The sequence below is a fragment of the Artibeus jamaicensis genome, unplaced genomic scaffold (genome assembly GCF_021234435.1).
Source record: "Artibeus jamaicensis isolate MK-2021 breed Jamaican fruit bat unplaced genomic scaffold, CSHL_Jam_final contig_1015, whole genome shotgun sequence".
NCBI classification, from domain to species: domain Eukaryota; kingdom Metazoa; phylum Chordata; class Mammalia; order Chiroptera; family Phyllostomidae; genus Artibeus; species Artibeus jamaicensis.
The window spans coordinates 876,455-894,414 of record NW_026521194.1 but is presented as its reverse complement, the minus strand read 5'-3'; the positions used below and the strand labels follow the sequence as shown (position 1 = coordinate 894,414).

General features: G+C 43.8%; 1 protein-coding gene across 1 annotated transcript in view; it reads right to left on the bottom strand.

The window, feature by feature from the left end:
* Positions 1–17,960, bottom strand: part of DNER (delta/notch like EGF repeat containing) — a 254,654-nt gene that overhangs the window by 107,184 nt on the left and 129,510 nt on the right. Inside the window, exon 5 of the mRNA XM_053656593.1 lies at positions 16,185–16,330. Within this exon, the coding sequence (XP_053512568.1) occupies positions 16,185–16,330 (146 nt within the window). The remainder of the gene's footprint in view (positions 1–16,184; positions 16,331–17,960) is intronic.

The following is a 17,960-nucleotide window of genomic DNA, read 5'->3' as shown; positions in this document are numbered from 1 at the left end:
GGCCGGGCTTGGGGTCACTGAGGTCACCAGATGAACAGGTCTCCAACAGCTTCTCGGGCTCTCTACAACAGTGGCTGCGTTTATTCAGCTTAACATCTGTCTCAGAACGGCTCAAATGCCACCAGCCACCCCTGTTTCTAAACTAGGGAGACATGAAGCCCAAACCAAGGCTCCATTTGCTGACAAATTTGATAGATCTCACCTCCCCCATCCCAGGTTCTTGCTCTTGTACCCAGTACCTCCAGGAGGCACCTGCCTTCTGGAATTATCTACCATTCTCTTTCCTACTAACATCAATGCCTGACTGAACTAAGTTATTGCAGTCTTAATGATAGATAACACTTTAATAGGATACCATTTAAGGGCTATTTGCATTTAAATAAGAAATCAGGCTGTGATTACACAGGAATGAAGCTCAAATAGCAGGACCTGCAGGTATCCCACCAGGTGGATGAGTTAAGGAAATTTGGGGTGAAGGGTCCTCTCTAAACATCCGTGAACCTTATACCAAGTAGGCACCCCCAGCCCTTCCCCTTCTGTCCAAAATCATGGGCAGCTCAATCATATCAATGTCAAGTTGCTTCTATTTTTAGAAGTAGTTTTTAAAGAATCTTCAATTCACAAATGAAGACTTTCATAATGAAATATTTTTAAAAGGAGATTAACTGTGGAGGGGCAGTGGAGAATAATGGGAAAAACTGGGACAACTATAATAGAACAACAGTAAATTTTTTAAAAATCCTCACCTGAGGACATTTCCTCATTTGCTTCTACAGAGAAAGACAGTGAGAGAGGAAGGGAGAGACAACCACGTGTGCAAGAGCATCTATTGGTTGCCTCCCGCACGTGCCTGGACCAGGGATCAAACCCACAACCCTCTGGTTACAAAATGATGCTCCAACCAACTGAGCCACATCAGCCAGAGCATAAAACATTTCCTAAAAATTATCTTCTAGTACTACTGCTAGCAGATATCTATGGCTCTGCCAGTTTTTAGAAAACCGTTTTATTAGGATCCTTCTTGGAGGACAATTATTTACTCCTGAGTATTACTGACTATAACTGATATTTGTCAACAATTTTATTTTTTAACTACAAATTTTAAAGTGCATTTAGCTGAGCGATGCTTCAAAACAATGGGTAGGAAGTAAGGCTAAGAGCTGACTGCCCATTTCTGTCGCCCAGGCCACCAACTCATCACAGCACGGATCTTAAAATCAAAACAAGAAATGCTAGCACGTTCAGCATACGCTAGTGACTTGGATTCAGAAATTCGAGTACCAACTTTCTCCCAACAGTTACCTTTTAAAATTAGAACTCTGAGAAGGAAATTAAACATGAGTCTAGTCCCAAATCATCTCCACCGAAGTCAGTTAAAATCAGTTGTGTGGGCCAGAAGCATTCCCGGGCAGTTCAAAAGAAGATGCGTGAAGCACTTCCAAGGGCAACAGCATTGGAGTGCCAAGTGCAACAAAGGCCACAGGAAGGTGGCTCTTGACATAGGCAACAGATGCCACTTCCACTGGTTGGCACATCACAAGTGCCACCTATACTTAGTAAAGCTCCTTAAGAAATGCTTCCACACCTATGATCTCATTTCAAATTCCATTAGGATTTTTCCAGCACCTGCATGGATCTGTGTGAGACCTCAGCCTTGCACATGCCACAGCTGTGTGACATGGACACATTCATCATTCCCATGGAGACTGAGGGAATTGTGTGATGCAAGTTCAGTGAGTGCCAAAGTCAGATCCTGACCCCGCCCGGCCCCCATGTCCGCTGGCTTCCACTGGGGCACAAAGCCACAGACTTCATCAGAATGACCTGTGCAAACATGGAAGCCACACTGCATCGTCTGGGCCAACTACAGGCATATCTACCTTCAAACACAGAGACATGTGTCGTAGCCTTGAATTAATTCTCTCTCCAATGAAATGCCAACAATAACACAGCCTTTATACACCTCTTAATGATCTAAACAAACTGAAAGTTAGTACCTTGGGAGGTACCATCAAATCTTAAAACTACAACCCTTCCTGAAATCATGTCACTTCATTCCTGAGAGTCTCAATATCCCCACTCAGTAGTTCAAGTGAAGAAAATGCCCACATCACAGGGCCCTGGTGAGTGGAAGATTCTTTCTACCAGGATACAGCAATGACACTGATGTCTTGTTAGCACCCTGGGAATTTAACCCAAGTGGAATTTAATGGGGTATATTCGGTTAAATTACAAACTAATCATTCTTATGGTAGAAAATGAAAGTATAACATGATACTAATCTAAATATGAAAACCATACTTCTTATATTTTTATTTATTTTAGCAACCTGAAAAAGCCCAATAGACAAGAGTCAAATTCAGCTGCTGCTTCTGGTTTTAGATATGATGACATTATCTTTCTGTTTATCCCCCAAATCTTCCATGTGTAGGAGAAACCTAAAAATAGAGGAGCAAGCTTTGATTGAAAAAAAAATCAATGAACGTAATTCGAGCTTCAAGAAAGGTGACCCAGTTCCAGTATTGGTTCCCACAGTCTCTGACCTTGGACTGTGGGGCAACCCACCATTACTCTGATCAAAGTGCGAGCTAACCATGGCTTTTGCCACTCACCTCGCTGAAGGCACTTTTTCCATTCGAGACCCTAGAAAACTTCCTGAGCCGACTGCTTCAACATCACTTCAACTGCTGATTTCCAGATCTATAACTCGTTCTTTTACTATTTTAATGCCCAACTGACCATTAATGCCTCTTGCATCAATGTTTAATTTGCTTGATTTATATAACTTTGTTCAACTCTCTGTTGCTGACACTATATGATGGTGATTACCTATTATAATTTGCTTAATAGCACTTAAATGTATATTAAGTCAAACCAAGACCAGAGAGTTACAAGAAAAAGAATAAAGTTAAAATGTAATGAAGAAAGCATGTAAGAAATGAAAAAGTTAGTAGAAAAGAAACACTAAAAACATAGCAGTGAACTTAGGAAAGCACCGATTGAATTATAATGCTGAGACAGAATGAGGAGAGCAAAAGCAAATTTTCTAAGGTTTTCTATAGATGTACATGCTAATAAAAGTGCATAATTACTTATGGAACGTGTAGATGCTATTGTTTATGCTGCTACCAGTATTTCTTCTGTTCATGGGCTTTGTCTTCCCCTAGTTTCCTGCCACAACAATGTGACTGTGCTAAAACATACGTGTAAAACTGATGTCCTACATAATCAATGACCTTTGAAATCTGGGCAGCTCTGGGACATTCCACATTTGCTGGGGCCTCTGCTGACCCCTGAAAGACTGTCTCACCAGTGTCCTCTGTGTCCGTACTTCCAGGCTGAAGTGTGAAATGATATCCCACTGCACATCTCACATAGTCTCCTCTGTCTGAGGCTGAGACACAGCTTGAATTTTCTGCCCAGAAACCAAGTACAGTCACACAGGGAGGGTTGACTATGTTCACGGCAACGGTCTGAGGGGGCCTGTAGTGACCTTGCTCCTTTTGTCCACCACTGAGCAGCTGCTATGTCCCAGGGAGAGCTTTCTCATTCCCTTCTGGAGCCAGATTTTCTATCCCTTATTGACTTGGAAATATCCTGTTCAACTACAGAATTATTAAACTACAAATTCTCCTCCAGTGTGAACTTGGGAAGGATTAATGCTCGTTCAATTAAGTGCTGATCTTAACCTCAAAAATGCCCGTTATGTCAAAGGAAGTTGAGTACAGAATGGGGTCCTCTTGCTGATGAGTAACACACATGGAAGCTGGGGCCAAGTTTCTTGGGATTATTCTTGGAGTACAAGGAAAAGGCGATCCGTGGGAAGAAACCCTTCCAGTGACTCATGACAGTCTGACAGGTGTTGGGGAGATGCCTGTCCTGCCCCGTCCCCATGGAGGTGGTGGGTTCCTGAACAGATTTCAGTCCAGGCAATGTTAGGATAACATCTACTCTGCATCTGCCTTATCTCACATTCCCCAGGAATAAATCAAGCTTCTAAGTGGATGTCCAGCAAAAGGTAACCTGGGATTGAACAGATATTCCAGTGTTGACCTCGCCTGGACCAGTCAGTATTCAAGGTGGCTCAGCTGAACGGAATCACCTGCTTCCATTCAGAGCCAGAACCATCTGAATCCCCAGGAGTTGCAGCCCCTGAGCCACCTGACCTCATGATGTCTGCAATTATTTCTTACCCCTGCAACCAAGATTGTGCACAAAGGTGATATGACTTCAGTTTTGATGGAAAAATTCAAATTTTTTCCAAAGACATAAAGCACATACTATGGGTTTTTAGAAAATGAAACAAAAAATCTGTCTGATCAACACTATTAGTCATTAGGAAAATGCAACTCAAGACCACATGAGATGCCACTGCACACCCCAGGATGGCAAGAATCAAAAGAAAAGGAAAACAGCAAGTGTTGGTGCGTATGTGGGAAAACCTGAATCCCCACACATTGCTGGCAGGAATGTAAGGTGATTCTCCAGGAACTGTAAGACAACGGACCCTTTCCCGAAAAGTTAAACACAGAATTGCCATATGATCCAGCAATTCCGCTCCTTAGGTGTCCACCCAAAAAGATTAAAAACAGGTACTTGTACACACATTCACGGCAGCACTAGTCGCAATAGTCAAGATCCGGAAACAATTCCAATGTCCATCAACCATAAATGGATAAACAAATCATGGTCTGTCCATACAGTGGAATATTATTCAGCCATAGAGAAGAATGAAGCACTGACCCATGCTACAACATGGAGGAACCTTGTAAACATTACGCTAAGGGAAAGAAACCAGATATGTATCATCACATATCATGCGATACCATTTACAAGAAATAGCAAGACTAGTCTAGTCAATCCATAGAGAGAGAATGCAGATGGATGTTTGCTGGGGGCTGGGGGAGGGGATAGCACGTGACCACTGAATGGATACAGTGTTTCCTTTGGGGTGAAGAGAATGTCCTGGAACTAGAGAGGTAGTGGGCCCGCCACTGAATTGTTCACCTTAAAATGGTTAATTTTTTATTATATGAATTTCACCTCATCTTTAAAAATTGTTTGAAAGGTTCTGTCAAGCCTGACGCCTAACATCACTCGCCTCAAAGAAGCAAGTTTTGTCCCTTTTCGGAAGCCCTCTGCACCTCCTGTCCCATAGCAGGTGTCCTACACCTGCTCTTGAGGCCACCGTCCCCAGGACGTTCGCCCATTACACCCCTCCCTCACCTGTCACATCAGCCAGCCTCTTTCCTTCTGTTTACTTCAACGTGCACACCCTCTGATCTAGAAGCAGAACCTCTCCTTATGACCCAGTTTCCCACCCAGAGTTACTACCACTCTCTCCCTCCATCTGGTGCCAAACTTGCCAAAAGTGCAAGGTGCGATGGTTACCCAGGCCCTCCCTTGCCCTCGTGATCCAGCTTCCTGCCCACGGCCAATGTTATCCTCCCAACGGCTAGATCCCGGCTGAATTCTCCCGCCCCCCCTCCTGGGAGGCCGTTGATTTTCTAAAAAGCCATCCCTCCACTGCCTTGCTCCTCTCTACTATTGAAAGAACTTGATGAACAAAAAGGTTGCAGGGAAAACATGCCGGTTTCATGTAGCATGTCCTTAAAAAACTTAGGAAATAACCCTTGCACATATTTTTAACATTCTGGGAAACAAAACGGGAGGGCTGCATAAGCATCCTGCTCCCCCAAGTCCAAGGTAGTCTCAGGGGACACGCATGCGTGCATGTCTTTGAGTCATCACCTCGCTCGCCCATTTCTCATGGCACACCTGTGCTCCTTGGAAGAGTGACTAACAGGCAGACTATGGTTATTCACGCTTGACAGTTTGGCAGATATTGTCTCTTAAATGAACCAAGTGAGCCTCTCACTTCAAGGAAAACAACTAATAGTTTTTGTTGTCAGAGATAAAATTTGGACATTAAAAGACTTAAAGGAGAAAGCTGGGACTCCTGGGAGACTTTTATCACTCACTATGAGCTTGATGGACTCCCAAGACTTAAAGACTTTCCTGATGAGATTGGTGGTGATATTAATCATGACGTGCTTGTTTTTGTTATTATATAATGAAATGTGTCAATATTTGGGAGCTCTGTATAACTCCATTACTTTCCAAACAATCAATGTGCGATATTATAAAAGCCGTCCATTGGTAAAAGATCCAAAATGCAGAACAGACCAATAGATGTCAATGAAACAGGGTACCAGAGACCGTTGCTATGGTTTCAGATTCCACAGTCAATTAACCTTTATGGAGCTGCTGCTTGTCAAGTTTTGGAGTAGTTTCAAGATACTCAATTATCTGAGAAGGCTATTAAAACTTCTTTTTCCATCTGAATATCTGCACGAGGCTAGATTTTCTTCCTATACTTAATCCAAAACAACACTTCACAATAGCTCAAGTATAAAAGCAAATGTAAAAATCCAGCTGTCTTCTTTGAAGCCAGCTATTAAAGAGATTCATAAAAAGGAACACAATGCCACACTTCCCACAAAACCATTTTTGCTTTGGAAAATATAGTCACCTTTCATTGAAAAGACGTCATTTTTGTGAACATGTTGATGACTTTATTAATTAAAATAAATGATAAATATTTTTAATTTTTTGGTTTTAATCTAATATCATAAATATCAATAGATGGAGCTCAATAAATTAGGGCTTTTGAAAGGACCGTAATAATTTTTTTTTAATGCAAAGGAGTTCTGAGACCAAAAAAGCCAGAAACCACTGGGCTCAGTGAGGTTGAACAATTTTGTCAATAACACCACAAACCCTGCATCCAGAGGACGAATCTGGGAGTGAGTCTGTAGGTTAGCGGCAGCAAAGGGGACCCTGCTCTAGGCACCACGGAGGTCCAGCAGGTGGCTGTTCTGAACAGGAAGGTAGATCTCACCCACGCCATGACGAAAACTCTGCCTGTGGTTCAGACACGTTAGGACCACGTGCCCAGAGCCCGCTGGTGTTTCTGCCCAGTTTGGGGAGAGCTTCCTGAACTACCCCTAACAGGTAACAGGTCATTCCATGGTACGAAACACTCCACAACTCGGGAAGTAAGCGACGGAGCCAGAATGGGTCTTAAAAGCTCAGAGGATGTCACAGAAGGAAGAGGCAAATACCATAATCGCACTAAAGCTCTGATCTCTTACACTTCAGGGAAACAAATGAGTCCATTTGTACTTCTTTTTTGGTACTTCAAAGCTGTATTTGAAACAGCTGTCTAGAAGAAAAGACCACAGTGGGGAGAATTCAAAGGTCTTTCCACGGCCCTAAAAACCTGTAACAATTACCAACCTGCCCCCAATAGGTGCTGACGAGGTATTTTGTTAGAGGCTGTGGAAGGCTATGGAGGTTGATAATGTTTCAGAGGAGATTTGGACATCGGGGCAGGGTCAAGTTCAATGATTTCCGGTACCAGTGTTTACACTTGCAACATCAGGACAGCAGAGAGTGGTTTTCCTCACCTGTGTCTTATTGGGGTGAAGCTCCGTGCCTGACACATAGAGGTGCTCACAGAACACTGGATGAGGGAGTGAAAATGTGCAGAAATAAATGAATGTCCAGAAGGACGAGTATAATCAACTCTTGGGTCTGAGAGCAAAGCACAGCTGGAGCTTTCTGAACCCCGAGGGGGCGCCCTCTATGGGCAAAGCCATCCAGCAGTCATTCCCAGCCAGCACTCTAAGCTCGGGGACTTAGGGACTGAAAATAGGACAAAGGGGTAAGTATTTTATGGAGAGGAAAGACAAGGAAAGCAGGCTGGCCAAGATCCAATGAGGATCTGCTTCTCTCTGGCATCAACATCTAGCCAGAGCCTTATTTCTGTGCCCTAAATATTATTACTATGTATAATGTGTACTTTCTCCCCCAAATTTTTGACAGAAAAATAAGGATGCACATTATACATGGGTAGTACCTGAAATGCCTTGGATCAGTTTTTGTATTTTGTAATTATGTATCACAAAAAATTTATTGTACCTTAATATGTCCAAAAATAAATGCTAAAATTCCTTTATAATACAAAAAAACAAAGTATCTATAAATAAATAAATAATTGAATTTAAAAAATTAAATGAAAGATTTTTTTTCCTGAAAATATGGACCAGAAGCATGGGTGCGCCATATACACGGCAAAATGCGGTCACTGAAATGTCGGAATGAGAGCGACCTGTCTCTGACACAGACTTGAGAAATGAGTGTCTCTCTTCGTAAAGTCTGAGCGTTGCAATGAATGGAGCACAAAATCAGGGGGCACAAACACCAGTTTCTGGAACTTGATTGTGTTATAACCAGAAACGTGTGAGTCCTGGGCTGTGATGTACATACAGCATGGTGACAATACTGCACTGTGAATTTAAAAGATGCGGAGACGGTGGATCTTAAAAGTTCTCATCACAAGAAAACAATGTGTAACTCCCTGGGGAGATGGATGGTAACTGAGCTTCTTGTGCTGATCACTCACGATCTACACATACACTAAATCACTGTGTACCTTAAACTCATGCGCTGTTATATGTCAGCTACACCCCAACAAAACTGGGGGGAAACTAACCCAAAAAAGCAGTTCCTGAACTACACGGAGACGTCTGCCTGCCACTGACTTGGATTTTCTCTTTCTCTGTGTTACTCATTTCACCTGTTCCATGACTTTCTCAAACTTTAGAATAAGAGAGTCCCTGAGAGCCTCGTCTCCTGGTACGATTCATGTTGAAGAAAGCCAGGGAGCAGAGGCTGCTGAATCTCCTAAGCTGCTCAGAAAGGTGTTGAGAATGTGGCCTCCCGCGTCTCTGTCTGATGCCCAGAGCATATTCCTCAGTGTTGTGGGCCTCTCATCTCAGGCCCCGCCCCCGACCCTCTAGGCTGGGATCTGCCTTTTCACGAGATTCCCAAGTGATCTGTGTGTACTCCGTAAGGGAAGATGTGCTGCCCAAACGCCCTCAGGCCAAATCATTTGAACAGTTTCTACCCGGTGCCTGCTTTCCCTTGCAGTGAACAGCGAGGCTCCACACGAAGACCCTGAACAAGCAATAAAGCTGGCTGTGATGCTGAACGTCCTCCCAGGGCCACTGTGGGGTGAGAGGGACTAGGACAGGTGTCACCCAGCAGGAGGAGCCACAGAACAGAAGTCCAGAAATCTCCCTCCATTCTTGTCCTGTCCCCACCATAGATTAGCTCCCGGGCTTTGAGCAAATAGTTTAAATCTCTCTTAGAGTTCAGTTTCCCAGTGTCAAAAATAAAATAGGTAGAGAGGTCTCCAAAATCACCCCCTACTCTAAATCTTATGACCCTGGAAATATCACCAGTGATATAATCCTGACCCTAATGTATTTGGAGGGCCACCAGGTGACGCCAGTGCCACAACTGTGTGTCAGCATTGGGAGGTACACGTCAACTTTCTGAAAAATGCTGGTGCCAAACAGAAAGATGGCAAAACACCGATCCTTCAGGACATGATTTTACAATTATTTCTTTAAGTAATTTATAATAAATGACATTATGTTGTCATAGTTTTGTGCAGACAATGATATGATCATCCTGCTCTATAACATAAAGGCAACAATGGTGATTTTTAAAGTGTATTAGCACCAAGAAGTATAATTCAGATAAATCAATGGACTTCCAGGTAGGCTTGTTTTTTGTGTGCTGAAAAGGTGACGGCTGGGCTGCACTTACTTTTATAATTTCTGTGCTTATGTTTCCGACTATTATTGTTCTATTTTGTATTATTCATAGAGTAATTTTTCTCTCCAAGGTCCACAATGCAGTTTCTACAAGGGAAATCTGTGGGAGAGAGCACCCTTCTTTTATTAGCAAATATGTGTGTCTCAGACACTTTTGTTTTGAGACACATGTATTTGCTAATAAATACCTTTGCATTGTATCCAAGGTTATCTGTTCTCTGGCTCAAAAGTTTCTAATGAGCACTATCCATGAGCTCTTTATTTAGCCAAGAGAAAGGTTCCCCCCACTACCCTTAGAACAATGAGTCTCTTTGGTCTGCATGCCCCTGACCACGGTTCCTCACCATTCTCCCAACCGTGACTCCACATGCCCATCTCTTGCTGTGTCTCGTTACCTACTTAAAGGAGAAAGCCTCCTCAGGGCAGGCAGAACCACACAGACCTCGCCCCACCACACTGAACGTCGCCATCCCGAGCGTCTGTGATGCTAAGACACAGCGAAGGCCTTTCCTCCGTTTCTTGGATGGGCGTCCTCTGCTATCCTCCCATCCTATTTCTTTCTCACAAAGTTACCAGGTCACAGTCCCTTCTCAAAGTCTCAGGAGAGCCTTTATGTTCATACTAATGACAGTCAAAAAGTTAGCTCTGACAGAAGTGAAGGGTGAACAGATGAGACATCCATTCCTGCCCTCCGGCACGTGGCTACTCCTGCCTGACCTAAAGCAGAGTGCACAGAGGTTTCAGACCAACGGGAGGATAACATCAAAGTTTCCGTGGATTCCAATTATTCTGACCTACTTTGCTTGACGTGGTCCTCAGCGGTTCTCACACATTCTGGGTCACACTGTCTGTGAGACTGCCTCAGATCAGAGACTATTTTCCGACTCATTACTTTATAAAATTCACCATGGTCTTCTCGTATTTACCATATAACTTAAATTGCACATTTAACTCAACATTCGGAGAACTGGTTTCCATCATATTTTTGATCTTTGATTTATTCTTTTCATTCAGTAAGCACAGGACAGGCAATACCTCTGCAGTGAGGTGGGTGCACATAATCATGGGCATAAAGAATTCAAGCATACATCAATAGTCATGTGTCTCATAAGAAAAATAAAACACACAGGGTTTGAGAGGAGAGAGTCTGCACTGCGGATTAGGACAGCTTCTGGATGCAAGAAGATTTTGGAGCTGAGCATGAAGTAGACTTAGGAAGGTGGGAGGGCAGGGGCTAGGGTCCAGAGGGTGGGGGTGGGGTCATGCAGCAACCAAGAATTCCAGATGGAGAGCACAGTGGGAACCAAACAGGGGAGACCTGACAGAGGAGCCAGGGGGCTACAGGGATCGTGGGAGGAGCTGAGCTCGGAAGCTGGAAGGGTGCTCCTGTACCCAGCTTACAGCATGCTTGTCTCTCTCCTGCAGGAATGAGTTTGGGAACAAAGAAACCTCATTGGGAATTCAGAAACTTGAAGCTAGGGTTTGCAGCAAATGGGAATTTACTACAGGCCTTAACAAAGAGGCACATGCTTTTGAAACAGGAAAAAAGGTAAGTAGCGGGGAAGAACAATGTCGCCTGCCCAGACCACACTGGCTGGAGATCAAAGATAGTGGGTGTTAACAAGTGATGGACAAAAGACAACTTCAAGTCAATGATTTATTTCTAACACACTAAACCCAACCAGAACATCTCAGCCATAGGAAGACTAGGACTTTCTAGAACTTGAGCCTTTGACTTCCAAGGGCTGGAGAGGGGTATGGAAGTTCAGGGATCTTCAGGAGCCCAACATGCAGGTGCTTTGCTCATGTCCAGACCCACACCTAGAGACAGAACAAGATGCAGGCTCTAGAAGAATTGGGAATGGTTCCCAGCCATGACGCCAGCTCAACACTCTCTCACAACACAGTCTGAGTAGCCAGCTCTAGTATCTGATCCAAATAGCCTGCGGATGATAGATTCCTAAGGCAAGAGCTAGAGAGATTTCTAAGGAACTTTCCAGTCATGGAGGCCTGACCCATTTATCTATTAATATAAAACAGGGCCAAGAAGTAAAAGAGTTTTGGGATGGATATGTATTGAGCCATTAATATGTACTAAACCATTATACCACTTACCAACATTTATATCTTTTATTAGTTCCATATGACCTTGAATGTATTAGCAGTGAGATCCTTGAATAAAAAATGTTGCTTATTTGCTTTAAGGAATCAGCAAGAATGGGAAGATGATAAGCAATGCTCCCAAGACTTCCATTTCTAGAATTATGGTCCACAATCTACTTCTCCATCAGAATCGCCAGGCTGCCTAACAAAAGGTATCGTAATCTAAGAAAGGGACCTGAAATACCACTTTCTGTCAAGGGCCTCCAGAGAGTCTTTGGCAAACTAAATCTGAAAACTACAGCTTTAATTTTGTGGGCAAGAGATGCAGTTCAGCAGAAAGACGGCCACAGTGAATTGCAGAGAAAATCTTGTGATGGTTAATTTTATATGTCAGCTGGGCTGGACCATGGTGCCTCGATATTTGGTCAAACATAATTCTGGATGTTTCTGTGTGGGTGTTTTTTGATGAGATTTACATTTAAATCAGTGGACTTTGAGTAAAGCAGATTGTCCTACATAATGAGGGTAGGCTTCATCCAATCCGATGAAGGCCAAACAGAACCAAAGGCCGACCTCCCCAAGGCAAGAGGGAATTCCTCCAACACTGTTTGCACTTCATCTGCAACATCAGCTCTCCCTGCTTCACCAGCAGACTGTCTTTGCACTTGAACTACAACTCCTTCCTGAGTCTCCAGCCTGCCAGCCTCTCCCCAATCAAATACTGAACTCACTACACTCCACAATGAGTGGATCCACAATAAGCCAATTCCTTAAAATAAATCGTATAAATCTCTATTGGTTCTGTTTCTCCGAAGAACACTAATACACATCTCTTGCTCTTGAGAAGGATGGTCCATGGGACCTAACTGGATCTAAGGAAAATTTAAGGCCCCCGCCAGCAAACAGGGCTGTGTGGCTCCCTAACACACCTTCAACATAGTTAAGGAGTCATCGGATAGGCAGCAGCCAACCTGGGTGACCGATGTCCAAAGAGAAGTAGTGGCCAAGAGTCCCATTTTTTTAGAAGGAAGAGAAAACTTCAGAGGCATCCCTTATAACAAAAGCGGTTTTCAAAAATAGAGCTCCTTACAGAGCTATAGAAAACATTTGAAAACACCTTCCCAGGATAGTGAGATATCTAAGAACAGCAAGCTGAAGCTTTATGACAAACCACCCATCAACTCAGAACTGTCAAGTATCCTCTAGCCAAAGTGTAGTTGACAGAAAAGAAATGAGTCCCATTACCAAATGAGAGCAGTGTGGTAATAATAGAATTGCTTTTGTTTGGATGGACAATCTAACAAAAAGTTATAAAAATGATTAGAAACAATAAAAATTAAACCACTATATAGTTCTTTCTGTTTCGTACTATGGAGTGGATTCTTACACTGAGTGACAGGTTAGAGCATATAAGTTCTAATTTTAGGAAAGAGTAAAAAGAAACACATGTGATGGTAACTGTCTTGTCAGCAAATGACTCCTAAATCGTAACAACAATCACAAGAAGCCACGGGAACTCAAGTAGACACAAAAAAGATGAACCTCCTTCCTGTCCCCACTCCTGCCAATGGTGGTTTAACTCCCACCACCTTTCTGTGAACTGTAGAAATGGCTTCCAGACATTTCTCTCCAAGATAACACAGTAGTGAGTCTATGCATGGACACTGTCATTTCAAGCTAATCATTTGCTTACAGTCACCAGGGGTAATTAAAGTGACTCGGATAAGAGGTCTGGCCACAATTTCTTTAAATTCCCTGAGGGTCCATGCGGGCTTTGACCAAACGAACAACAACAGAGGCTCTACACTCTAGAAGCTGGTGGTGGTGGTGGTGGTGGAAGAAGCAGGTGTCATCTCAGCCGAGGCATGAAGGGCTTTTCCAAGAAGCTGGTACCCATAATGAAGACGTGTTTTCTTTGCAATGATCTGTTAAAATTAGCATGGATTCCTCACGAATGCTGTTGAGTCATTTTTTCGTGGAGCACAAAGCAGTTTGGCAAGGTTTTCCAAGTGACCTGCCAGGTGCTAACCACTCACTCTGTTTTTGCCATGAGTCAGTTCTAAACCAGCAGGCAGGGCCTCTTACCTAGAGCATTCATGCAGATGAGCCTTGTGTGCCAGCTTCATGCTGGCAACGAGGTGTTCAAGATGACGTGGTGACAATGGACAAAAGGTTTCCCCAGAAGTCTCATCCATTATAAGAGAAGGCTCATAAGGAATCTTAACCCCTTTGTCAGCCCAAACTTCTGAGAACAGCCCCTTGGTCCCTGCTGAAGACACTTCTCCTTTGCCGATGTGATTGTTTTGAGGGCTAAGCAGGCCCAGAACCGTACAGTGGGAAGAGTAAGAGTGAATTTGGGGAGGACCCAGGTGTCTCCTCTTTGCAGCCTCACTGGGAAGGTCCAACACTCTTCTACCATTTCCTCATCTTTTCTTGAGGGTTCGTACCCTAGCCTAGACTGCCCCAGAAAAACACTAGAGCCCTTCCTTTTCCCCCATAAAATAAGTTGATAAATGAAGCTTCCGTTCAAGAAAGAGAGACACATTGAGTCCAAGTTGGCTGAGACAGAGGGAGACAGACCCGCAGGCAGGCTGGACTGAGTGAGGGAAGCCTCGGGCTTCACCTCCCGGCTTTTCGCCAGGCACCCTCCCCTCCCCTGGGAATTTCGTCTTTGGCTTTGGCTTATGTTTGAGTTCCTTTTCTAAGATTTAGGAGAAATTATTATTCCCTCGGCTGTCTTGAGTTCTGACAACATTCTGCCCCCAACAGGGGATATTTTACAGAAAAAATGGTACATTTAAGCCACTGGAATATTAGACCTAAAATATATCAAAATCATGGGTTTTCCAAGATGACATGAACAATGCCTTTTGCCAATTACTCCTTTCCTTCCATGTGTCCAAGTTCACGCCACTATTACTGAAGGTGCTGACATTGCCACAAGGCGTGGTCACCAAAGTGCTACCCTTAAAGTGGTCTGAAACAAATCACACTCTTTTTCTACCATGAAAACGTCTTTCACTTAAGATGAATTCTGATGGAAATACGTGTAGAACCGGGGGGAGGGAAATGGAGGCCAGGATGCCACACACAGAAACGGCAAGTGGTAGAAGGAGTGGATGTGTCCTGGTGGACAAGCCCCTCGTAGGGTGTAGAGTCTCCCTCTCCTGGCACGCTCTGGTGGAGCCTGGGGTCCATGTGCCGTGACTTAAGGGAGCCCTAGACAGATGGCAATTGTCCTCAGTGGCTGCTGCAGTCCCGTGCTCGCCTGACTCCTGGGCCTGTCACTAACAGAAAATAAGGAGGAGGAACTGTCCTCGGACCCTGCCCCTGGCTCCTGGCCCCTGGCTCCTGGCCCCTGGCCCTGGGAGCTGAGCTACTAAAGAAAATGAGGAACGAGACTCAGGTCTTCCACAGTGTTGATGACACTGGTCCACAAAGGTCAAAAATAACGTCAACCTTCTCATCCCTGCCTCTTCTCCACCCCTTCTCTTATTTTTTTTATATTTTATTGGATTCATTGGGGTGACATCGGTCACCCCATACAGTTTTCAAGTGTACAAAACCATACAGGTTTCAAGTGTACAGCTCAACAAAACATCGTCTGCACGCTGCATTGTGCACCCACCACCCAAAGTCAAGTCTCCATCCCCATCCATCCTCCCTTTGCCCACGTCCACCTCCCCCGATTCCCCGTTCCTTCTGCCTATCACCATACTGTTGTCTGCATCTATGTGTCATATACATAGTTTATTTAATCCTTCACCTTTTTTTAGCCAGCCCCCAACACCCTCCTTCCAACAGCTGTCAGTCTTTTTTGTTTCTATTTTGTTTGTTAAATTATTTTGTTGACTAGAATCCACATATAAGTGAGATCATATGGTACTTGTCTTTCTCTGACTGGCTTATTTCACTTAGTATAATTTCCTGGTCCATCCATGCTATCACAGAAGGTATGGTTTTCTTCTTTTTTATGGCCGAGTAGTATTCCATTGCATAAAAATGTACCACAGCTTTTTTATCCACTCATCTACCGATGGGAACTTATTTTTACCTCTGTTACTGTTGTTAGCACAAGGGAAATGAAAAGTCTAAGGAAGGAATTATGTAAAACTGGGAAGTAAATGACTCTTTGCCTACTTTTCCTCCCATTTCTCTTCATGCTGCTACCAGATATGATGATGACTTCTCACAAAATCTCTACTTCATACCAAAGCAAGAAGGGCTAGCACTGCACAAACTTAGTATAATGACTTTAAAAACCACGTGGAAATTTACATATCCGTATTCTGCACTCTAATATACAATTGAAATCCAAAATGTTGGAGGGAGACTTTTTAATACAGTTATATAAATATATACATATATTTGTAAAGCTACCCAGTTCCCCCTTACCTCTGATGGCTTCGTGGTACATTTTCCTTTTCCGGAACATTCCAAGCCATCTGCACGGCTCTCCCCTGGGACACAGGTGCTGGTCTTTACCACCAGAGTCAAGCGCAAAGCCACGATGGATTTAGTAACAGAATCATTCACAAAACCTGAAAGGAAATGGGACAAGAGTGAATGTGAGGTTTTACCAACATTCTTTTCACAAGACTACCCATTTAACTGAGGCAGCATTCAAGTCTGGCAAGCAAAACGATATGCACTGGGTTAGGGAAAAGGACAAGGCTTCATTCCAACGGCAGACCTTCCAGGCAGGCCACCCTTCCCAGGCACCGTGAGGAACACCCAAGGTCAACAAAAAGGAGCGATCATCGGTTCATTGATCACCTTCCATCCCTTTGCGCTGTTCTTGCCCTTGTCGTCTGGGCGCCCCTTTGGCCCTAGAGTCCATCCCTGCTCTAACATGTTGGAGTTCAGCTTCTCTGATTTAAACCCAACTTCTCCCAGGAACCCAACTACCTGCATCTCCCAACTCTTCTTCCTGCTGGCTCCTTGGGGTAGTCACAGCACTAAGTATCCCCTAAGGCCAACCCCCATGCCAGCCTGCTCAAGCAGTGCTTGGTACCTTCACAGGGGGCGTGCAGCATGGGTCCGTATTTTACACTGGGCTTATCACTGAGTATCTTCCTTGATCACCAATCTGGCTACACAACATCAACTAAAGTTACATGGTTTTAACCATACTATATTACAGGACCAACCATAGTTGAATTTGATTGCAGTACCATCAATGTGTCGTATTTATCATTCAATGATCTCTGTCTAGTGTGGCTATTTATAGACAGTAAGTAATAATAAATACAAAATAAATATAGCCTCCAATGGAATAAAGATATAAATACTGTAAGTACTCTGTATCAATGATATCATTATTTCACTGAGAGTGTCTCTTTTTCTAATAAGATTATTTAATTATATATAATTTTTAATTTCAAAATAAACAAGTTATCATGAACACCTCCAACATCCGGGAGTGAACTCCTGTGCTTCCATAAAAAACACTCAAGGCAAGGTAGTGGAAGGATTCTAGACAGCCACACCTCTCTGAGCTCCAGTGTTCCCATGTCTTATCTTAAGTGAGGATAATAGCCCCAAATTAGGGTGACCAAAGAATTCACTCTCAAAACGGTGACTCTTTTCAGATCAGAACAAGGTGCCTTTTATGATTATAAGGGCATGCAGTGAGACTGTCTCAGGCAATGAGACAACATCGTCACCAACTGCTCATGCCCTGAAGGACATCAGAGACCAGGAATCTGCAAAGTGCCAAGTCTTACATGAATGCAAGAGGTCCTTTTCACAGGCAGAACATACGTTCAAAACAGAGCAAAAGAGTTACTTCTGCTCACAAGCATCAAGGTTATGACTGGAAATTCATGCAAGTCAGAGTGGAGTGAAGACACCTCAGCTTCCAGTTCAGAATGAGGAGACTAGTGCCTGTTAGTGTCTCCATAAAGACAGGCACTGCAGGGCTGACTCAGAATGGCATTGTGCATCCACAGAGACTAGCTGCTTTCTTCTGAAGGTTTCCTGTTGAAAACTTCACAGTACACTGGCTTTAGGACAGAAGGAATAGGAGGAATAGAATGGTTTAGGTGAAAGCACCTCCTCTGCAGAGCTCTCCACTTCCTCCACCAGGGCCCCACGCTGTATGGACACCACACACCTCCTTCCAACCGCCTCCATACGTCCTGCTCACCCCAAGTCTACGAATGTTTCCAT